This window comes from Artibeus jamaicensis, unplaced genomic scaffold (genome assembly GCF_021234435.1).
Source record: "Artibeus jamaicensis isolate MK-2021 breed Jamaican fruit bat unplaced genomic scaffold, CSHL_Jam_final contig_700, whole genome shotgun sequence".
Taxonomy (NCBI): Eukaryota; Metazoa; Chordata; class Mammalia; order Chiroptera; family Phyllostomidae; genus Artibeus; species Artibeus jamaicensis.
In genome coordinates this window covers 2,486,458-2,511,059 of record NW_026521930.1, presented here as the reverse complement: position 1 = coordinate 2,511,059, position 24,602 = coordinate 2,486,458, and the positions used below count along the sequence as shown (strand labels likewise).

The 24,602-nt window shown below is 42.4% G+C and overlaps 1 protein-coding gene across 1 annotated transcript in view; it reads right to left on the bottom strand.

Moving 5' to 3' along the window:
- SLC5A11 (solute carrier family 5 member 11) overlaps positions 1 to 24,602 on the bottom strand; it is a 63,053-nt gene that overhangs the window by 11,728 nt on the left and 26,723 nt on the right. Inside the window, exons 4-9 of the mRNA XM_037127429.2 lie at positions 23,361 to 23,465; positions 22,035 to 22,094; positions 14,044 to 14,148; positions 12,805 to 12,910; positions 9,108 to 9,188; positions 4,648 to 4,853 (exon numbers count right to left, since the gene is read on the bottom strand). Coding sequence (XP_036983324.2) covers positions 4,648 to 4,853; positions 9,108 to 9,188; positions 12,805 to 12,910; positions 14,044 to 14,148; positions 22,035 to 22,094; positions 23,361 to 23,465 — 663 coding nt within the window. The remainder of the gene's footprint in view (positions 1 to 4,647; positions 4,854 to 9,107; positions 9,189 to 12,804; positions 12,911 to 14,043; positions 14,149 to 22,034; positions 22,095 to 23,360; positions 23,466 to 24,602) is intronic.

The following is a 24,602-nucleotide window of genomic DNA, read 5'->3' as shown; positions in this document are numbered from 1 at the left end:
CTTTTGTTAAGGTCCAACTGCAGTAGCAGTGACACAAACAACTCTGTGAACAGGTTTCAAGGGTAGGTACCAAGGGCAGAACTCAGAAGAGCCCTGTCACCCAGATAAGGAGTTTGTTTTTTGTAACTTTCAAACACTAAACAGTCAAGTGGCACTTTATCGGTGACAAACATCTCAGCTGGAAAAAAAAAGTTAACTGAGAGGAATAAAAAAAGCATGATACAGAACATAGGAGGAGGGTCGTAGTGAGCCTGTTCCTCACCCAGCATGGTGTCTAGCATGCATCTGCCTTCACTTGCTCTTCCTGCAACACTGAGATGCAGATTTCCCCTCACTGAGGTGGGAAGGCTGGGGGAGGCCTGTCAGGAAAAGGTGACGGTGGCGGGCTTGGTGGCCAGGCAGTGGCTTCTACACAGATGGACAGCTGGGGATTGGCTCTCTCTCACAAAATGTTCTGTATAAACCCCAGAATCAAGAAAACACCTAGTTGGTGACTTGGAGCAAAGGAATAGAGTGGTTAAAAGTGCAGACAGACTTAAGTGTGGATCCCCCTCTATCAGGTCTTTATAAGCTTGGATAAGTTCTTAAACTCCGCAGCCCTCAGTCTTCTCATCTGCTCAATGGGGATCGTAATGGTGCTTGTTCTGAGGTGCCTAGCAGTTCATACACAAAAAGAGCACTAGAGTTTATTGTTATTGTCACTGCTGTTGTTGGATGAAGCCAGAGAAAGAAGTTCAAATAGGTCACCCAAATAGAAGAGAGTTAAAATTAGATTTTTGAAACTAGATCAGAGAGCCACATGGCCACAGTCCAGGAATGTGGAAACGGCTAACCTTGGACCAATAATGCAAGCAAGAATCTGGTCTTGGGGAAATACCTGGGCAGGTGTAATTGTGGCTGGTTTTCATGAATGAGTTTTGACCTGGTAGTGGACGGGGTCTTAAAAGGACCAAGACAGAGAAAGCAAGAACAGGAAGGAGGACAGAAGAAAAATGCAGCCACTCAAGTACGGTAGGAGTGAGGAGTTAAGAGAGAGACAGAGAGAGGGTATGAGGTAGTGCTGCCCAAGGATTGGGCTGTCTGGGCTGTGGTTACTGTGCACAGTATACCTACATCTTATCCTGATGCCTCCTCAAAAACTCTCTTCTGGGTGGGGTGAAGCTAGGTCTTGCCAAAATTCACCCCCTCAAAGGGAATGACTTTTCACAGAGTGTTTTCTGCCTAGAAGACTGGTCCCCACAAGGCCTCCTCCAGCCTTCAGATCAAATCTACCCAACCTCAGAACTTTCTCTACTGTTTCCTTAAGGTTTGGGTCTTGAAGCATCTGAAGAAGTTGTGGAGGCCTTGGTGGTCCCCAGCAGCTTTCTCAGCTGGTTCAGTGAACTGTGGACAAAGAGTAAAATGTATTGTTATCACGGTGATGCTGTGGTGAGCAGGACAAAGTTGGATTTTTTCCCTTTTGTTTTATAGTGGCTACCAATGAGGTAGTCTTCCCAGAGTGCCCACCCACTCTCCACATGGCTGCTGTATCCTCTTGGGCACAGTTGCCTGATGCAGAGGTTAGCACCTGACCCAAGCTGGGCCAACCAGAGCCCAGGCACTAGATATTTGGATTTAGAATTTAGGGATTGTCAGCCTCTTTGCTGTTAATGTGCAGTGGAGACAATGAAGTCAATAGGTGAGAAAAATAGGTGAGGAAAACAAGAATAAGTTTTAGCAGTTTCTGAAGGCTCATTCAACTTCCTACAGTTTGTATTTCATGAGCTAATAAATCCCCACCCTTTTCCTGAGCTAATTTAAGTTTGACTTTTTCCTATCACTTGCAACCAAGTCTACCTTACAAGCACAAATTGTACTTGTTTGAATGTTGCAAAAGTACAGCCTCCAGATATGGAGACAGCTGAGTAAGTTTCAAGACAGTTGCGCCTCCTCTCAAACACCCACAAACCCTGAGCGGAGGATGTCCCCCTGCACAAAAACCCTCCAGGCTCATAGCAATGTTCGGAAAATGAATTGCTTTCATATATACAAAATGGTTAGATCAGTGACAGGCAAGTGACACGGCATCAGTAAATGTTTGAGTATTATTAGTCTTAGCAATTGTTATTCACCTCTTCCATCTCTTCCCAGGAGGATCTGGAATAAGCTCGCAATTGGTGAACAATGAATGCCACCTTGCCTTTCTTCTGTCCTAAAATGAGCCTTATACAGCTCAGGCAAAGATGTGCACATCCCAGGGCAGCACACACAGAGAACAACAGTCTAGAGCCTATAGAATCCTGCTCAACAACAACACTTGTGCAGTCAAAAAAAAAAACAACCCCACAGTCACAGGGCTCGTGGGGGCATGGGTATCTGCACCCTCTTGCCCTGCCTAGCATTTGGAAGGAGGTGGAGCCTCCTTGGACCAAGTCTCCAGATCCTTGAACAAAATAGGGTGGATGGAGGCGGACTTCAGGGGCACACACTGGAATGCCAGCTCATGAGGGTTTGCGGAATCTCAAGTAAATGTTTATACAGATTTATCAATGTAAGCTGGTGAACTGTGTCAAGAGCAGTAACATAAACTGTAGTAAAATGTAAATGTTTTTAATGGTTTGTTTATTAAATGTCTCTGCAACAAAAGCACTATGACCAAATTCCTCAAGCTCCCCTCTTTTGTAACCATTAGTAACCCCACTGAACAGGAAGCAGAGGCTCAGAGGTGTTAAATCATGTTTCAGGATTATGCTACCTGAACAGGATTCTAGGTCTGTTCATTGTAAAGCCCATGCTGTTAACCCAGACCTGTACTGTCTCCCAGGGCTCTCCCACCTGAGATTTCTAAGGAGGAAAAGGGGGCCTGCTTCTTAAAGGAGCAATGTCTGGGTATTGCACCATCACTGCCATGGTACACCATGGTACTTAACTCTTTTTTAAAATTTAATTATTTTTCAAGTACAGTTTTCTGTCTTTTACTCCCATCCCAGCCCACACCCCCCAGTGCTCCCCACCTCCCTCCCATTTTCACCCCCCTTAGTTGTTGTCCATGTGTCCTTTATACTAGTCCCTATAAATCCTTTCCCTTTTTCCCCTGAAATTCCCTCCTCTCTCCCCTCTGGTCACTGTCCCCCTGTTCTCTATTTCAGTGTCTTTGGTTATATTTTGCTTGCTTGCTTGTTTGTTTTGTTGTTTACCTTCCTGTTAAAGGTGAGATCATATGGTATTTGTCTTTCAACACCTGGCTTATTTCACTCAGCATAATGCTTTTCAGTTCCATCCATGCTGTTGCAAAGGGTAGGAGCTCCTTCTTTCTTTCTGCTGCATAGAATTCCATCGTGTATATGTACCACAATTTTTTGATCCATTCATTTACCAATAGGCACCTAGGTTGCTTCCAGCTCTTGGCTATTGTAAATTATGCTGTTGTGAACATTGGGGTACATAGGTTCTTTTGGATTGGTGTTTTAGGGTTCCTAGGACATAATCCCAGCAGTGGAATTGCTGGGTCAAAGTGGATGCGATCCAGCCTGTGGGGGGCCTAGGCTTCATTCTTGGCACTGTCTTCTTTAGTTAAACTTTCATTAGCTCTAACTAAGCAATTTGGTTTCTAAACTGCTACACAGACCTGACCATTAATGTAACAGAAAACAAACCAAAACAACCCCACCACATTTCAACTGGCAATACAGTCACTGGATTTGAAACCTAAAAAATAAACAGGTGAGCAGTGATACAGTTCCCACCTGACCTGGCACCTCTGCCCACAAGTATCTGCTCTTTTCTGTTTTAGACACATCCAACCAGTTTCTTTATGTGTATACAAATAAATGCAATATATTAAGTTTACTCTCTTTCTTTTAACACAACAGGGCTTATTGCACACACTGTTGTGCTTCTTTTCTTGTATCCTTTTTTCACACCAGCTACACATGTGCCTGTGGCCTGTGCTTTGGTGGCTCCCTCCACGGCACACGCCCTTTCCTCCACAGTTACATGGGCCCTTGCTCTCCTTCTGGAACCTGTGCCCATAGCTCACTTCCAGGCCCGTCTCCACTCACCTTTAACATTGCACATCATTTATTTGTTTATGTCTGTCTATCCCAACTGGAGGAAGGTGAGCTCCAGTATCTCCCTCGAGCCCTGTCTGATTTGTTTACTTATGATTTTTGTGTGCCTGGTACATAGACAATGTCCAATGAGCATTTGTCCAATAAGTAGTTTCTTTTTTTAAATAAAAGAGTTTATTTATTTGTTTATTTTTAGAAAGAGTGAAGAAGGGAGAGAAGAGAAACAGCGATACGTGCTTGCCTCTCATGTACCCCGCTACTGAGGACCTGTCTTGCAACCCAGGCATGTGCCCCGACTGAAAATTGAGCCACACCAGCCAGGGTTGTCCAATAAGTAGTTTTAACCTCTGTTTGGAATGCCTTGTCTCTTCTGCTTATTGGATCTTCCTGGACATTCAGCAGGCTGGATTAAGCTTTGCAACTGTATGAGCCAAGCAAGAAGTAAGATAGCATGTAGAGCAGTAGAGAGGAAGGCATTATGGAGGATGAGGGTGGAGGGGAGAAAGGCAAATGAGAGAACAGCAGGAGACAGAACATCTCCAGACTTCCCCAAGAGTGTCCTGGAGGGAGCTAGTGCAGCTGGCTGCCTTTCCCATACCTGATCTGTGCACCAGTACCAGAGAGACGGGATGGACATTCCAAGTAGGATCCCGGGCCATGGGAGGTCAGATGTCAGTGGGTCTCGAAAGATGTGGAAGGCATCTTCTCGGGGAAGCCCACAGCTGCTGTTTTCAGTACGGTTAGTGGCCAGGGCCAAGAAATACTTCTCCATCAGGCCTTCCAGTCCTCCAACAGCAGTAAAACCTAGACATTAGAGGAAGCTCGAATATGCCAGGAGCTCGGATGGCTCTCTAGCAGTGATGGGATTGTTGGAGACCATGAAACCCTACTCAGAGTACAGTTACTAAGGAGACTTAGTGCCTTAAATATTGTTAGCCACTCTTTTTTAATGCCTTTGGTAGTGAGTATAGAATGTTTCTCAGAATAAGATTGATAAATATATAATACAAAATGCGTAGGATTTTAAAGAAAACCAAACATATTAAAGACAATCATGAAAATATAAAAACTACTGTGACCTAGTAATTTATTTCTTTGCCCATTAGGTAGTAAAATCCAGCAAGAGAGCTAATAACAAATTTCATTTCAAAGTAGCCCTGAACATGAACAGGATTTTAATGCATCAGCAACAACTGTAAGAATATCTGGTTAAAAACATCCACAGTATCCTTTGGTATCAAAGTCACATATATGGCTAATATTTCCATGGCTTATTGTCTACATTTATGATTGGAAAATGCCAAATTTCAGTGACAGAGTTATGAAAATAGAGGTGTTTTTTTTCTCCATTCAGGGTTTACAAATGCCCTGAATTCTGCCCACAGACTCCGCATTAAGAAAACCCTTGCCTTATGGAAGCATTCTTTCATCTCTGAACTTCTCAGCATCTCTCAACTCATGGTATCACAAGAGTAGCACACATATTTTATGACTTGGAGCAAGTGGCTTCCCATCTCTGAGGCTGAGTTTCCTCATCTACTAGTGAGGATAATGTCACACCAGCCTCACAAGGTTGGAGCTAGGGCTCAGTGAGATGTTGCGCGTGAAATGCACAGTATCTGGCCCAAAGGTGAGCTACTCTAAAAAATGAGAAAGTACTATCATTTGGAATCTTCTTTTTTTCATTAATCGAAAGGATTCGGTGTTACCCCAAAATAATGTTGCTCTTACTACATTACATTCTAGAAAGCCTTTTTTTTTTTTTTTTTTGGTGTAGAAGACATGAGGTTGTTTTTACCACTTGGGTAGAAATATCTACTAGGAAAATAATTACTGTGCTGGTAGGTTTTTGTCATACTTTATTTCTCTGAAAGATTATTTTGTGTCATCAATAATTGACAATAATCAACACAAAATAAATTTTGCCAGTAATTGGACCCACCCATCTGAGTGTGTAAAACATGGGCACTTCACCTAGCATATATAGCAGGTAGAAAAGTGAGAATAAATCACCCCAGGGTGGGTGAGGGTGGAGAAGGCACAGCTTTACAAACTGTAATGTGCACAGGAATCAATAAAATGCAGACTTGGATCTGGCAGGTCTGGGTGGAGCCAGAAATGCTGCCTTTCAAAGGCTCCCGGTGGATGCTGATGCTGCCTGTCCACACCCCACACTCTGAGTGGGCACCAGTGGAATTCAAAGTCCTGTTAGCAATAAAGAAAAATGAGTGATTTTGACTATTACTCTGATTTCAACCACCTTACTAAACTTCTTTTTTAGGTCAGTTTTTCAGGTTCTCTTTTTTTCCCTAGGTTGTGAGTCATGTCATCTGCAAATGCTAATAACTTTGTCTCTTTTTAAAAATATTATGGATCTTATTTTCATTGCATTAAGTATTAGATAGCACTTTCTCTGATTCTAATGGGATTGTGTTTCCTGTTTCTTGGTTGCCTTTTTGAGTTTTTTTTTAAACAAATGTTATAATTTCTTCTTTCATTATTGGACTATTAAGATTTCCTATTTTCTCTTAGGTCAAATTTAGTAATTTGTCCCTGGCTAGGTGGCTCAGTTGACTGGACTGTTGTCCCATGCACCAAAAGCTTGCGGATTCCATCCTCAATCAGGATGCGTTTGGGAGGCAACTGATCAATGCTTCTCTCTCTTTCTCTAACCACCTTCCTCTCTCTCTCTAAAATCAATACATAGATCCTCAGGTGGGGATTATATATTTTTAAAAATTATATTTATTTATCTTTAGAGGGGAAGGAAAGGAGAGAGGGAGAGAAATATCAGTGTGTGGTTGCCTCTCGTGTGTCCCCCGCTGGGAACTGGCCTGAACCCCAGGCATGTGTCCTGACTGGGAATTGAACCATAATCCTTTAGTTCGCAGGCCCGCGCTCAATCCACTGAGCTACACCAGCCAGGAATAAACTTAAAAAAAATTAGACTGTTCTAGAAAAACATGAATTTCAAATGAATTTTCATATTGATTAACATGAAGCTTTGTATATTATATTCTTATCTCTTAAAATCTTTTTCTCTGTGCATTTAGTTTGTTTTCTCATTCCTAATTATACTGCCCTGTTTTTCTTTCTTTCCCTTGACTTGATTTGCCACTGTTTTATGGTCTTTTTCAAAGAAACAGACATTGCAGTAATTCACCCTGTAGTTTTCTCCTTCCTAATTAACTAAGTTGGGCTTTCATATTCATGGATATAATTGTTTTTCTAGGGTTACAGCTTTTGATTTCATCACTGTCTGTGAAATATAATATTCTCACCATTATTTCTGAATAGTATGCAATTGCAATTTTATTTCCCCTTTGAAGCAAGCACTATTTAGAAGATGGCTTTAAAATTTCTAAGTAATTAGATTCTTTAAATTTATACTTTTTCTAATAAGTTTATGTATTTCTTTTTCTTTTACATGGACAAAATAATGTAATCTGAACAATGTTTACATAGGTATTTTTGCAAAAATTGGTTATTTTTCAATAGTTAATATTCATAGATGGTTCTATTATGCTGGAAAATGTATATTTACTGTTCTGAGAATAATTATTCATTTATACCATTTGTAACTCCTTAAACTTTATTTATTTTTTGGCTTCTTGTACTGTTATGTGTTAAAGTATTTCATACTGTTTGGTTTCTGTCAATTTATCCTATTTCTTTTGCTCTGTGTGCCTTGCTGCAATGTCATTTAATACACAAAGGTTATATCTCCATTGTAAATTTGCAATTTTTCAAAATAAAGTGACTTTCCCCTCTGTTTAATGTCTTTTTGCCTTATGCTATACTTTGTTTAATGTGTGCCACTTACAAATTATATAAAGTTGAATTTTCTTAACCCAAATCATAATCCTTGAGTTTTGTTGAGTTTTTATTATTTGATGGCTCCAAATTATCCAAAATTAACAGAATTAAATCACAATTCCAAAAATCTTAGAGAATCCCAAGCAAGATAAATATGAAAAATCATATATTCTCATCTAGACCTATCACATGAAAACTGCTGAATATGAAAAATAAATAAAAAGTCTTGAAGTCAGTCAAAGGGGGCAGGGAGAAGCCCATGCTACACTGAGAGAAATAAAGGTAAGAATTACAGTAGACCACTCCAGAGCTATGCAACCCACAAAACAATAGAGTGGCACCTTTAAAGTGCTTGGAAATAAAAATAACTTACAATATTATACCCAGCGAGAATATTTTTCAAAAATGAAGGAAAAATGGAGATGTTTTTAGGCAAACAAAAATGAAGTCCATTACCACAAGCCCCACATTATGAGAAATAGAGATATTCAGAAATAGAATGAAAGCTTATATTAATTTACATTATGTAAGACTTTTTTCTTTATATCACTCTAGAAGATAGTGGACTGTCTACAGCAAAACTTGTAGCAGTGAACAGGGTTTATAACATGAGTAAATGTGTGGCAACAATAACACAAAACACAACAGGGAGGATCTGAGAGCACACAGTCATGAGGTTCTGAAACCGCAACACTGTAATGAAGCAGTGCAATAAAATCTGAAGGTAGACTGAGATGATTCTTGTAAACTGGATGGCCAGCACTAAAATAAGCCATAAATGAAGAAAAGTGGAAAAAATAAGCTACTAGCAAGATAGTACTAATCCTATCAATAATGATATCAATGGAATTAACCTAAAGACATAAATTAGAAAGAGATCATTAGATTCATTTTAAAAAACAACTACGTGATGTCTACAAGAAATCTGCTTTAAATATAAGACTAAGAGTCTTATGGGCTAAGAGTAAAATAATAAAAAATATACACATATATCTCTTTTATTTATGTATTTAATCATTTATCCATCTTAATACAGAAAGAGCTATTAATTTTGACTTTAAAAACACAGCAAGTTTTTGTGATAAGCACAGCTCTCCTTCTGCTAAAGTAACCATGCCTCGAGCAGGAAGGCCCCAGGAGTAAGCTTTTGACAGCTGGGTTTGCTGATCCCAGTGGTGAAAAGAGATGTCCCTGCTTGAAGGAGGTGCTGCCATCCACCCAAGTGACCGGACACCCACTTACTGTAGCCCATCAGGGTGAGCGCTCCTGCAAGCATGATCACAGTCTGCAGGGCATCAGTGTAGATCACAGCAGCCAGGCCACCTGGGGAGGGAGGAATAAGTACTTATGTGAGGGTCAGGTGCTCTGACAGAGAGGACTTAACTCTGGGTCACAGAGGGAACCTGAAAGGTCAAGACCTGACTGTGGAGGTTGCTCAGTGTTAATTGTCTGGAAAGATGGCCACAATGTCTCCTGTGCATGTCTGTTTTGCAGTGTGACTTTACTACTCCTTCCATGTTGAGGTGAAGTTGATTTCTCTACCTCTCAAATATGGGCTTGACCAAATGACATGCTCTGACTGACAGAACATGATGGATGTGATATCATGCAGCTTCAAGCTTAGGCCTCAAGGGAGCCTTCAGCTCCTGTTTTTGCTCTGCCGTTGCCCTGAGGTCCACCATGCTTCTTTAAGAAACATAGTTGGCTTAGTGGAGGATGGTGGTCTGCATGGAGGGAAAGTCTGGCTGAAAGCCCAAGCAAACCACTAGCCATGTGGGTGAGGCCACCTTGTTACAACATCTGTGCCAGGTGCCATCTGGCTACAATTCATCTGAACCAGGTGAGACCAGAAGAACCACCAGCAGCAGAAAATCTGTGAAGTGAATTGTGAGCAACAAAGAACCATTGTTGTTTTAAGTCCCTAAATTTGTCAGTGGTTGTTACACAGTAATTTCTGAGTGATATAGGAAGTGATGCTTAGACCATAGTCCCCAGGCTCTGAATACCTTTGTTTTTAACATCGGAAAAAGAATGTGAGGGCTTCAGAACCCTAATAGGCTTCCTGAACAGAGTGGTGGTGGTTGGCCTCGGGGGACTGTTGGTTTTGCCACCTAGGAAAATCTTTGTAATAATTCTGGACAGAGCAATTTTTCTAGTCTTTTCCTTATATTGCTTTCCCCACTTCTTCCCCAAAGGGAGGGGACACGTCTGCTAGAAACATGTTTGCTGCTGGGCAAGGTCACTGCACCATAAAAGCCATGCCCATGGGTGTGGTGTTCCGTGCCTCTCCTTCCTTGCTAACAGGAATAGGAGTTTGTCCCAAGTGGAAAAGGTCTGGCCTAGCTTTCAGCCCCAGTTCTCTGCTGTCCTCCCATGCAATTAATCTGCACGAGTATGGTGAGATCCTGAAGATTTGGTACCACTGAAATCCACCATCATTTTTACACTAACATTTATGGAGCATTATCATGTGCCAAACACTGTGTTTAGTATTTTATTGGATATTCACTAACATCTAGTGGGTGCTCCCATGGAGTTCTACATGGTGGAATACAGAGGCAAACAGGACAATAGCATGTTCACTGTCTTCACAGAGCATACACTCTAATGGGGGAACAGACCCCCAAACAAGGAAACATGAAGATTAATTGGCAGCTGTGACTGGCCCATCCCTTTCTCTGGGCTCCAGGCACAGAGTTTCTCCTAGTGCTAAAAAAAAATCAGCCAGGCCAGCCAAGATGGAGACATAGGTGGAAACATTGTGCCTCCTCACACAACCAAGTTTAAAGACAACAAACATTTAGTAACAAAAACACAACCAAAACAGATAGAAAATTGAACTGTCCAGAAGTCCGACAACAATAAACCATGTAGCCGGACAGTAAGAGGGGTGGAGTTAGCAGCTGGTGGAGCGGGGTTGAGCGCAAACCAGGGCCCCAGTGACAGGAATTAAAGCCTAAAAGTACCAATTGGAAAAACTTTTGGGGGTCAAGGTGCCAGGATCGGCTCCCAGGCTCACAGAGAGTTCGTTGGAGAGACCCACAGGGTCCTAGAGGGTGCACATGCCCACACACCCAGGAACCAGCACCAGAAGGGCCCACTTTGCTTGCAGGAAGCAGCAGAGGGGACTGAGGTCTGAGAGAGAGCAGAGCAAATGCCACTGCCCCTCTCTGACCCTGCTGCCACATAGAGCGTCACAACCCAGCAACTGGGTTGCTCAGCCCTGGTGAACACCAAAGACTCAGACCCTAATACCTAACAGGTGCAAACAGACCAAAACATTATGGCTCAAGAAGAAGAACCACTTAAAGCTCCAGAACCAATACTTCTAAACGACCAAGAGATAGCTAACCTATCAGATGCATAGTTCAAAGCACTGGTGATCAGGATGCTCACAGAACTGGTTGATTTTAGTCACAAATTAGAGGAACAAATAAAGGCTAAACTAAGTGAAATAAAGGGAAATACACAGGGAACCAATAGTGATGGGAAGGAAACTGGGACTCAAATCAATGAAGTAAACCAGAAGGAAGAAAGGAACATCCAATCAGCAAAGAATGAAGAAACAAAAATTCAAAAAAATGAGGAGAGGCTTAGGAACCTCCAGGTTATCTTTAAATGTTCCAACATCTGAATTATAGGGGTACCAGAAAGGCAAGAGGAAGAGCAACAAGTGGAAGAATTATTTGAACAAACAATAAAGGAGAATTTCCCCAATCTGGCAATGGAAAGACTTCCTTTCTGGCAAAAAAATAGACTTCCAGGAAGTCCAGGAAGCTCAGAGAATCCCAAAGAAGTTGGACCCAAGGAGGAACACACCAAGGCACATCATAATTACATTAGCCAAGATTAAAATGAAGGAGAGAATCCTAGAAGCAGCAAGAGATAAGGGGACAGTCACTTATAAAGGAGTTCCCATCAGACCGTCAACTGATTTCTCAAAAGAGACCTTACAGGCAAGAAGGGGCTGGAAAGAAGTATTCCAAGTCATGAAATCCAAAGACCTACATCCAAGATTGCTCTATCCAGCAAAGCTCTCATTTAGAATGGAAGGGCAGATAAAGTGCTTCTCAGATAAGGTCAAGTTCAAGGAGTTCATCATCACCAAACCCTTATTATATGAAATGTTAAAGGGACTTATCTAAGAAAAAGAAGAGAAAAAACATGTATACTAAAATGACAGCAAACTCAGTTATTAATAATCACACCTAAAACAAAAGCAAACTAAGAGGACAGCTAGATCAGGAATGGAACCATAGAAATGGAGATCACATGGAGCGTTAGCAACAGGAGAGTGGGAGGAGGAGAAGGGGGGAGAAGGTACAGAGAATAAGTAGCATAGATGGTAGGTAGGAAATAGATAGGGGGAGGGCAAGAATAGTATGGGAAATGTAAAAGCCACATATGACACATGGACATGAATTAAGAGGGGGAATGTGAGTGGGAAGGAGTGGGAAGGGTGGAGGGGAACAAAGGGGGGGGAATGGGACAACTGTAATAGCATAATAAATAAAATATATCTTTAAAAAACTCAACAGATACTGGTCAAGACTCTACTCTATGCCAGTCACTGTTCTAGGATGCAAGTCTGAGGGGAACTGATGAAGCTGCCCAGCCTCAGGCTCTAGTAGTTTATGACCTAGTTTTGCTTAGTGCCATGTGAATACACATACTGTGTACTTAGTAGGTTCTCAATAATAGGTCTCGAATAAATAAAAAATACTTGATGCAGTTGTAGTGCATTTTAAAATCCTCTACCTTATCAGGCAACCCTCTTCATTAGGACAGCAACCAAAAGAAATTATATTATTTGGGATAATGAAGTGAAGTTTAGTGAGGTCAAGAGAGTGGAACACCAGAAGATGGGTCAGGAAGAGATGGGGTGGCCCACAGTCCTTAAACACCACCCCTCCCAGCATCACTCCTTATTCAGTCATACCTGCAACAGTGTATACAGCTGTGATGACCAACAGCCCAGTTATGGCCAGGTACAGATCCAATTTCAAAGACTGCTGAATAAAAATGGCACCTGCATACATGTCCACCTGTAGAAACACGAAGTGGACAGATGGGTAGATGGCCGGGAGATGAATGGATGGACATTTGCATCACAGGTTCCCCTAGCCTGCATTCAGACCCCAACCTAGACTCTGGAAAACACAGAAGAATCATATAGTGTTATTTCTTCATCCATCTGCTGCCAGATTTTGGGTCTCAAACTGGAGCCCTGTGGACAATTACATTTGAGACCTCTTCCCTGGGCTGATACAACAACCTCCTCAGTGGTCTTCCCATTTCCACTCTTGGTGTTCTTCCACCCTCTTCTCCACAGTGCACCTAATCAGATACCATCATGGTCATCTCCTCCTTCTTCCCAGTTAAGCTCTTCAGTGGCTCTCTGGCATCTCCATGGTGGTCTAAATAAATTAACTATGTTGCATCCCAAGCCTGGAATGATTTACCTGCTGCTTGCTCTCATTTCCTTTATTCACTTCCTATTACCAGTTCTCCAGGCACTCCAAAACAAGCCCTGTTTCCTTAACAAGTCATGTTCATCCATGTCTCCAAGTTTTTGCTGTTTCTAACCCATCTTTTTGGAATGACAGTTCCTTTCTCTAAACTTCTCCACTGATGTAACTGCCCTTGTGAAGGCTTCCCCAGGTGTAGAGCCAGTTCCTGTTTAGATCAAATGGGACTCCTTTGCCCCTCTCACTCCCTCACATAGGACTAGCTCTTCCATCTTCAGCTGGATTAGAAGACAGCATCCCTGTGAGTTGGCCTGGCTGAGAAATGCATGCCTGGAGGCTGCAGTGCCTCTGATCTTGGTCACTTTCCAGAAGCTCTGCCCATCCAAAGGTCAGGATGGGGCAAGTTTATGGGCCATCAGCACATCTGATTAATAGCTGATCACTGCCTATCTCAGGAGGAAGATCAAAGTCCCATCCAAGATCTCTTGGTAGTTCCAGTCAGTGAACTGCACCATCCTGAGATGTTGCCAAAGAAGCTTTGGCAAGAGGGGATGAGGAGTCCTTCTCTCTACCCTTTCTCCTGACTCCCTCCGCCCATGCTTACCTTACCCCTGCCCCTCCCATCTTCCTCTAACCTCCCTGAAGCCTGGAGAAAGTGCATGGAATGGAGACACCCCAGCAAGGGGCTGTCACCAACCTTCTCACCTTACCGAGATCTTGGTGAAGATGTAGATAAACAGGTAGAGCACAGCCAGGGTGATGGGGATCCTGTTGCCACCAAAGCGTTTCCTGAGGTATTCTGGCATCGTGGTGACCTGGGGGCCAGAGCTGAGTTTTCACCACCCACCAACTCTGGGCACATGGCCTCATGATACCAGCCCTCTCCCCACTTTCCCCAACTCAAATGCATGTGCCTGGAGGGATTCTCAATGGAGGACTCAAAAAAGGCAGGAGAAGATGGGAGCAAAGAGGTGGGGTGTGGAGGAATTGGCGTTCTGTGCAAGGGTATGTACCAAGTATCTTACTTCCCAAATGTGAGGCACTTGTGTACCCCACCCCCATTTCTGCCATCTTCACTATTATTAATTGATAATGTTTCTCTTTCAACCAGCTCATGTTTTTATGTAAATAAATTGATCTAAAAAGGAAATTTCAAATCTGCACTGTAAATGGAAAAGAGATTCTAAATTTATGAGAATCAGCAAAAATAGACACATGAATAATGAAATAATTAATTAATTTTCTATTTTTTTCTGGAAACTTATTGTTGCACAGCAAAGACTCTGGGCTCGGAGCCTAGTCATTCTTTCTTTAAAAAGAAAAAAAGTTTTGGAGAAGCACTGGTCAGAATTAAGGGCATACTCGCACCAACGTGAGACTTTCCCTTGGCATTCATCAAACAGTGGACAGACTACAGAACAGGAAATAAATTCACTATGTGATTCACTGTCATTGGCCACATGCTGAACACCTAAAATCAACTCAGTAGTTTTTATTTGTTCATGTTTTAAACTTTGGAGAAATTACTTTACTGTAAAGCTTTAGCCAGGTCACTATGAAATTGGGAACTCATAGAAAGCTATGCAGATTCCAGAGGTAAGAGAAAGTTCAGAGAACTCCCTCACCAGGGAGGCACTGAATTAGGGACGCTCCCCCATACCGTAGGGTAGGTGGTTTGAAGCCAGGTGTCGTTACCATATGGGACACACTAAGGTCTGAGCCATGTTGCTGAAAACCATTATTTGGGCAACACTTTTCTTGAGGTTTGACATGTCCTTTCCCCATCTCTTCATTCCCATTGTACTCTCAGACTGGGGGTTGAAAGATGTCATATCTAGCTTCTGGGACCTCAAGCCAACAATAGTTCTTCCACAAGCTGCTAGATCTTGGAAGGAAAAGGACAGAGTAATGATGGTATTTGTAGAAATGTTTACAGCTCCTCCTCTAGGGTATTGCACTAATCGAACCCAGGAAGGAGACAAATGGATGCCTGACCATGACAAATGGCAAACCCTCCATTCCAAGGTCAGATTGTGAAGGCGGAAAAAGATGGGGAGGGAGACTGGGAGACTAGCTGGGCAGACTTGATACAAGAACAGCAAAGCATAATGGTAGGATCTGGATGTTCGAGAGTATAAGAGGTGATGTTCAGTGGAAATTTATTTCAATTTTGATGCGTGCTTGATATTTTCTTCATAATAAAATATTCACAAAGATGAACTCCAGGAATACATGGACATTTTAAAAGAAATATAAGAAGAACAAAGCTCTTTTTTCTTCCTTTCATCAAAAGGGCTGTTTGGGATTCTGACCCCCATGAATGTCTTGCCTTGAACCTCAGATCTGCTGCAAGGCCAACACAACTGGGATTTTTCAGAATACTGTTATTCTGAGCTCTGACACTCTATCAGGGAATGACGCACAGAAAGATTCAATCAAATCATGTAGAATGAGCACACCCTTGGTGACAGGTATGAGAGCTAATTATAGAGAGCACTCCAGGGCTTTGGCCCACTCAGGTAAGTGGGTTCACTCTCTCATCTGTGAAGGAAAAGCACCAGCTGGTCTTGTGTGGCTGGACTCCTTATCACTGGCCAACCACCTTTACTATCGATCGACCTCTGTTTCAACCTAGGGGCAGCAGCACAGCCTGTATGCCCAGGAAGTTCCTAATCAGCTAAGAAAGGAAGGAGGGATGAAAGTCTCAGAAGGTGAGCAACATTGATATCTGGAAATCAAACTCTGGGGTGAAACGTGAAGCCCACTGACAGATGGGAGGCAGAGCCTAGGCTGCTTATTGTAAAGTACCCAAGAAGGTAGTTTGCCAGTCAGTAAGGTTGTGAGAGACAAGATAGAAGCAGAGAGGAGGCTGTTCATACAGAAGGGAAACCACCCTCTGGTAGTTGTAGGGTGAATGATAACAGGAAAAAATAAGTGAAAGCTGTCTTGGGAGATGACCACCCTAGCTCCTTAGGACCTCCATGCTGGTAGCTCCTCCCTCCCTCACACCCTCCTTATCTCCTGGGGGAGGAGGGCAGCAAGGGGATGGCAGCATTTGTGCATTTTCCCTACCACATCCAGATTGGACCTCCCATCCTCATATAGAGTCCCTCACTCTTCCTCAGAAAGCCACACCCCTACTCCCATCTGTCCCTGGAGCCCTGCCCAGCACTCAGTGGGGATCCCAGCTTTAACACCTGCTTCCCTTCTTCCCAGATGGTTCCCCAGTCTGGAAGCAACTTCAAAGACAGTTCAGCGAACCCCACATGCCATACCCCACACAGTACCCTACTTTGCTCATCCCCAACAACACTTGGTCATTTCTCCTCAGCCACCTGTTTCTCTGACCAACACCTGAATCTTGTCACTTCCAGGCCCCCATTTACCTCTGAAACCCCAAATTTTCATCAGTGCAGCTCTCTTGTTTGCTAACTTTGATGAGCCCTGCTTTGGGACTGGGCCAGGACTTCCAGTCCTTAATTGGTGCCTCTTCTTTTGGGCGTCAGCTCATTCTTCATTTCACTTCTTTCTCAATTCATGTAAGACCCTGCTATTGAGTCATTTCTACAATTATTTATTGCACATCCACTATGGGCAGACACTGGGAGAAAATGAGATGGTTCCTGCCTTCCTGGACCTTAGTGTCCAGAGATTTTCAACCTTTTTCATCTCATGGCACACAAACTAATTACTAAAAATTTGCAGCACACCAAAAATATTATATATATACACACACACACCTACACACATTTCCCAACCTGACAAGAAAAATAGGTAGTTCATTAACACTGGATGGCTATTGTTGTATTGGTTATAGTTATTTTTTTTAATTTGACAATCTGAGGGAAAAGAGGTCAGGTATTGCATGTTTTAAAAATTCTTGTGGCAGTCTGGTTGAAAATCACTGTTACGATCCAATGGGAGAGACACACTGTCCAAGGAGGTGGTTCTCAGCCAAGGAAGATTTGTGCCTTCACAAGGAACATTTACAATGTCTGTGTACATCTCAGTGGCCACAGTCTGAGGGATGCTACTGTCATCTAGTGGGTAGAGAACAGGGTGCACAGGACAGCCCCTACACAAATACACACAGCGAAGATCTGCCAGCCCAGCATGTCTCAGCTGCTGAGGCTGAGAAACCCTGGTCTAGTGGGACGTAAATTTTCATTTATGATAACATAAGCAAATGAAAAAGAGCAACTGTGGCAAATACAGTAGAAGAGGGGTCCTGAAGGGGCTTTCTGGAAGAACTGTGGTGTCAAGGAGGATTTGAAAGATGAATAGAAGTTACTTGTACTATGGAGGGAAGGAAATTTTCCCAGTAACAAAGAAAAGATCATAAGGGTCTGATGAGACAAAAGACTATCAGGAACTGACACACAGGAACTGACACACAGCTGGTATTCAGTTCAATAAGTGCTTTTTCAGCAAATGAGTAAAATGAATGTAATAATGGAAGATACTGTGGATGGAGAGTATAGTTTATTTTTCATATTCATAAGTAAAATTGATCTGTAATTTTCTTGATGGGTTGTATTAGCATTATCCTATTCTCAAAAGATGACAGAAATTCATTCTAGGTGGATAACTGGCTTAAATGTGAAAAGTTCTAGGGGATAATATAGACAATTTTTTTATGACCTGGAATAGGAAAAGGTTTTTCTGAGACAAACCAAATAAGGCAGGAAAAGGGGGTAAATGTGATAAAACTGCAATTGGGATCTGTTTGTGAAAACACCATTAAGAAATGAAAAACAGAGGACTTCCGCCAAGATGGAGGCATAGGTGGATGTGCTGTGCCTTCTCACACAACCAAGTTTAGAGACAACTAAATATTAGCAACAGAAAACATAGTCAGAACACGGAAAATTGAACTTTTCGGAAGTCCGTTAACAACAAATTCTTCAGCCTGACCGGTAAGGGGAGAAACCAGCGGCTGGTGAAACGGGGTTGCACAGGAAAACTCGGTCGGACGGACTCAGGCGAGCGGAATCCAGACGCACGGAATCCAGGCTCAGGGTTGGACCTAGTGAGCGACCGAGCGAGCGACCAGGCGAGCGACCGCGGGGGAGACAGCGGGGGAGCGGTGCTGCGTGTTGACTGTGGTCGCGCATTTATGCGTGGGTGGACAGGCGAGGAAGTGGGCGGTTGGACTGGAGCCCGGTGGGTCCCCACAGCAAGTGGCAGTGGAGGGCGCCGCCATTTCCCTGCTCTGACCCCACCTCCACATACAGTGTCATAACCCAGTGACTCTGAGTGGCCCGGCCCAGGCGAACCACCTAATGCACTGATCCTCACCCAGCTGTGAGATACAGCAGAGGGGGTCGCCATTTCCCTGCTCTGACCACGCCCCCACATACAGCGTCACAACCCAGCGACCTGGGAGTCCAAGGCGCCGCTTCTCACACTTAAAGGGCCAGAACAGACCAAAAATGGCACAAGAATATCTCAAAGCCCCAGAGCCCATAGATCTAAGCGATGAAGAAATAGCAAAACTCTCAGACGCACAGTTTAAAACACTGGTCATCAGGATCCTCATAGAACTGGTTGATTATACCGACAAATTAGACAAATATATGAAGGCAAAACTAATTGAAATGAATGGAATTGCACAGGACACCAATAGCAATGAAAAGGAAACTGGGACTCAAATCAATGGAGTGGACCAGAAGAAAGCAAATAATGGCCAAACAGAAAAGAGTCAAGGAGCAAGAATTCAAAGAAATGAGGAAAGTCTTAGGAACCTCCAGGACATCTTTAAACGCTCCAACATCCGAATTATAGGGGTACCAGAAGGGGGAAAGGCACAGCCACCAGTGGAAAACTTATTTGAACAAATAAGAAAGGAGAATTTCCCCAATCTGGCAAAGGAAATAGACTTCCAGGAAATCCAGGAAGCTCAGAGAGTCCCAAAGAAGTTGGACCCAAGAAGGAACACACCAAGGCACATCATAATTATATTAGCCAAGATTAAAATGAAGGAGAGAATCCTAGAAGCAGCAAGAGCTAAGGGGACAGTCACCTACAAAGGAGTCCCCATCAGACTGTCAGCGGGTTTCTCAAAAGAGACCTTATAGGCAAGAAGGGGCTGGAAAGAGGTATTCCAAGTCATGAAATCCAAAGACCTACAACCAAGATTGCTCTATCCAGCAAAACTTTCATTTAGAATGGAAGGACAGATAAAGTGCTTCTCAGATCAGATCAAATTCAAGGAGTTCATCATCACCAAGCCCTTATTATATGAAATGTTAAAGGGACTTATCTAAGAAAAAGAAGTTAAAGAAACATGAACAGTGAAAGGACAACAAACTCACAGTTATTAACAACCACACCTAAAACAAAAGCAAACTAAAAGGACAGCTAGATCAGGAGTGGAAACATAGAAATGAAGATCTCAAGGAGGGTTAGCAACAGGGGAGTGGGAGGAGGAGAAGGGGGGAGAAGGTACAGAAAATAAGTAGCATAGACAGTAGATAGAAAATAGATGGGGGGGCAAGAATAGCATGGGAAATATAGAATCTAAAGGACTTGAGACACGTGGTCATAAACTAAAGGGGGGTAATGGTGGGGATGGGGGGGTAGGGTGGAGGGGAATGAAAGGGGGAATAGAACAACTGTAACAGCATAATCAATAAAAAAAAATTAAAAAAAAGAAATGAAAAAGCATACCAAAAAAGGAAAAAGAAGATATTTGCAACACGTATAACCACCCTCAAGACTTGTTTTCAGAATATATATCAGTAAGAATCTATATGGCCTAATAGAAAAGTTGGCAAAGCTCTTAGACAAGTTACTTCCCCAAAAAGGAAATTCAAATGACTAGAAAGTATGTAAACCAAACTGGTGATTGAAAATACAGTGAGACACTGCTACACACCAGATTAGCAAGAAAATATCAAGTAACAGCAAGGATGTGGAACAACGAAGCCAAGGGAATTTGCATACACTGCAAGCGGGAGGATCAGCTGATACAACTGCTCTGGGAGAAAGTTCAGCAGTATCTAGTCAAGCCAGATAAACATAGCCAATGACCAGGAGTTGCATTGGCAGATATCTCTCCATAAACACATGTTTGTGCCCATCAGGACACTTGTATACAAAGGTTCATTTCAAAGCAGCATTTCCATCACAACCAAACATTAAAAATGGACAAATATATTGGGTGTCATTATTCTACATACACTCTATAGCAATGAAAATTAACACATTAGCTACGTGCAATGAAACAACATGTTCCCCTGATTCCATTTACATGTATAGGTTTAAAAAGTAAAATTAAGCCATGCTGTTTAATTATGCATAATTAAAACTGTAAGAAAAAGCAAGGATGTGAGTGTGGTGAATGTCGAGGAGAGTGGAGGCAATGAGAGCTCCTGAAGGCACATGGGTGAGACTGAGATGTCTTATGTCTTGATGTGGGTGTTCATTTTACAATCATTTGTGAAACTGTTTCCTTGGGTTTTATCACTCTTTTCTGTGTTCATTTTATTTTCCAATAAAAGTGAACTGGGTAGCTTTGCATCTTTCTTGGCATGACATTTCTATGGATACCAGCCCCTGCTGATAGACACATGGTTGTTCCCTGTTTCTATCACAAACAGCTACAGCAGTCATCTTCAGCCTCTGTGTCTCTTCTCAACCTTCAGCCACATGAGCTCCTTCCTCACTCTCAACAGATGACACGACCTTTCACTTGCCATAGAAAGCGAAAACCATCACCTGAGAATGCCTGGCCACCCTACCTGTGAACTAACCTGTACCTCCACCATCCTTGATGCCTTCCCATAGTAGGTCTCTTGTTCAAGAGACCCTGGTGCTCCATCTAGTGTTGTTAGACAAGACGGATATCTTGTCCATGCAGGAGCTCATTACAAGGGGAGTGGGCAGACTCAGGCCCCCCTTACCAAAGGCCTCTCTTATTTGGACTCAGTATTATCTCCAGGTGAGATTATTTATCCCCACATCATTGCCCTCCTTCACATGGAGTACACTGCTTCTGGTGCAAAGTGATTTCTCTTATCATGAAGCAGTTCTTTGCACTTTGTGTATTTTTAAATTTTTATAATAGAAAGTGAAAAATCAGTTATTTCTTTATAACCAATACTATGATATTGCATGATCTTGCCATGTATGGTAGAACATCTAAAACAGAGCAAGTGACATGTAGACATTACAAGTGATAGGAAGTTGTCAATAAGATCAGGAATGACATTTAAAAGTACTCTTTCAAAAATTCTAAAGAAGATTCTATTACCATTATTTGGTAATAAAAATTAAAATATTTCATAACAGCCAGAAATAACTCAATTATTATAGCTTCACATAGAAAGGAGGGAAGACACTGAAATGATTTATTTTTTACTTAAAAGTAGTAATGTTATGGCTTAAACATTTAAGAGAGACTGCAAGTTTTATATTTGTGTTTTGGTTTTAAAAATATTTTCAAGCCCACATTTCTTCCAGTCTATGAAAGCCCCATATGTATCTCTGACATCCATTTTTAGGTGGAGACTGCTAAGGACATTTCCTAATTTTTTCACCTGTGTATTGCCACTCTCCAATGCTAGAACCTCTTAGGTACTGTCCATTGGATGTCCACATTTGGAGGGGTGGATGCTGGAGGGAGTGAAGAAGGGAATGCAGGCTTGTCCTTTCCCAAAGGGCTCCTCATTCCAGTGCACCCAATGCCCCTCAGACTCACCTGACCAGCAATATAGATGGGGAGAAAGATCCAGGCCAATATCAGCGCAGAAAATAAGCCCTGCAGAGAAAACAGAGTCAGGGCTCGGCTTCCACCCAGGACTAGGTGCCCACCTGGATTTCCTCTGCACCACGAGGTAACATGGTCAGCCTGCACCTCTGCATCAGTCTCTTACTTGCTGAGTAGCTCACCTTCCCTGGACTGTCATATTTCCATGTTTAAATGGGAGAAGGGGATGAAGTAGGGACAAGTGAAAATAGACACTTTTTTTGTGAATCCTAGCACAGTGTCTTATAAACCTCATAGCATCCCCTCTTATCCAAGTGTATTTCCTTCCCTCCTTTGTTAAAAACAGGGCTTGGAGGCTCTGGGGGCAGCTCAGTTGGTTGGAGCATTGTCCTGACACACTAAGGTTGCAGGTTCGGTCACCAGTCAGGGCACATACAAGAATCAATCAGTGCATGAATAAATAAGTGGAACAAATCTGTCTTTCTCTTTCAAATCAATAAATAAAAATATTTTTTAAGAACAGGGCTATGAGGTCAGGTAGGCTGGTGGTGCTAGAATTCATATAGGTCTCTGAGGCCCATTTTTTTCACCTGTGAAATGGGAGCAGCAGAGCCTCACTGGGTTGTTGCAAGGAAATCAGTGAGATGATGTTTGCTGAGCACTTAATAGGCACTCCTTTGCACCTTTCACAAGCATTTATTCACTTAATTTTCCATGTGTCAGGTACTATTATTATCATTCTTATTTTATACATGAGGCTCAGAGATGCTAAGTCACTTGTTCAAGGTTACAAAACTTGTTAGGTGTTGCAGCCAGGATGTGAAACCAGGCAGTTTGGTTCTAGTCTGTAACCGAATCCTATAATATAGTAAATAATGTACGTAAAATACTTAAGATAGTGGCACAGAGTAAGCACTAAAAAGTTACTTATTATAAACATGAAGGTCACTTTAATAAGTACATTCTCTCCCCCTCTGAAAATCATATCATGAATGAGACCTGCTACACAGAGAGTATGTTCTATCTCTCAGGTATCCGTGGAGTGGCAAAAAGGTCATGAGCCACTGAACCACATAATTTTTGTGATGGCCAATTTGTATCTAATCCACAGAAACACCCTCCAATCCTTATAGGCCCCCATCAAGTAGACTTGTAGATCAAACTGATTTTTGCTGACCAGGGTGCCTTTATGCTTCCTGTTTATCTTTTCATAAACTACCACTCTATTTTAGAAGTGCAAGGCATTCACACAACTGCCCCCTGGGATCTCTCTCTTAAGTAGAGAGTGGGCTGTCCACTCCATGGTACAATACTCACATTAAACTCATAAGCAGCTACAGAAATCCCCACAGCAGCACCTGACCCTGCTAGGCCTATAAAATGTCCACTTCCTATGTTGCTGGCGAACAAGGATGCACCCACCTGTGGGGAGATAGACAGGTCATATCTTGGAGCCAAGGTCTAGGATACCACCTCTCCACCCCCAGTTCTTCCTATGCTCCAAAGGGACGAAGACAAAAGAAATGTGGAGAAGACAGGGCTATTTCTAGCTTATCTGGAACTTTTTTTTCAAGTTAGAAAAGACTCTCCTTCCCCAGGACTCTTTTACTTCCAGTTATCATAAATTAGCATAATAAATGTGCATATCTGTGTGGCCCAAAATGTGAATTGTGCTAGGGTTGTGTAGTGCACAACTTGAACAACTGTATGCGGCATCCCTGGAAGGAAGGATGATAGGTATTGAACAAAGTGCTTCATGATGAGAATCAGGAGCCTTGTGTTATTCCCAGATTTGCTTCTACCTTAGCAAAGTAGAGAGCCCCCCCCTTCTGGTACTTGACCCCATTTCCTGTAAGACTGTACTTATAGGAATTGATCCCAGTCCCTGGTCTCAGTTGATTGGACAAGATAAATCTGGGTTCCTAGACCAAGCTGGGCCAGTTGCATTTTCTTTCTTGGGAATTTCTGCTGGTCCCTTTGACTGCAGGTATATAACTCAGGGAGCTGTGTGTGTCGTAGGGGGATAGATGGTGGGTGGCATATTCAGTAACGTGCTCATCACTGCCATTTTGCTGAGAGAAAGAAGCATGTTGGAGAGATTCAGGGAGAAGCAGACCATGTGAGGAACAAGCAAAAGAGGGATGGAGCTATAGAGTAGAAATAGAGAGGGGACAGGGGTAAGAGGGAGAGGGGGACAGAACTGTCTGAGAGGGCTCTTGTGACTCCTGTTGACTTTCTAGTCTCTGGTTTTCATCCAGTTCTATTCTATTTATCTATCCTTATGCCAGTAACACATTTTTTTTTATTATGGTCACTTTGTAGTAAGTTTTGAAATCAGGAGATGTAAATCCTACAACTTTTTTTATTCAAGATTGTTTTAACTATTCTGGGTCTTTGCATTTTCATATAAATTTTAGGACATGCTTGTCAATTTCTGCAGAAAAAAATTAGCAACTGGAATTTTGATAAGAACTGTGTTGAATCTGTTGATCATGTTGGGAAGTTTTACCATCCTAACAGTATTAAGTCTTCAGATCAATGAACACAAGTTGTGTTCCC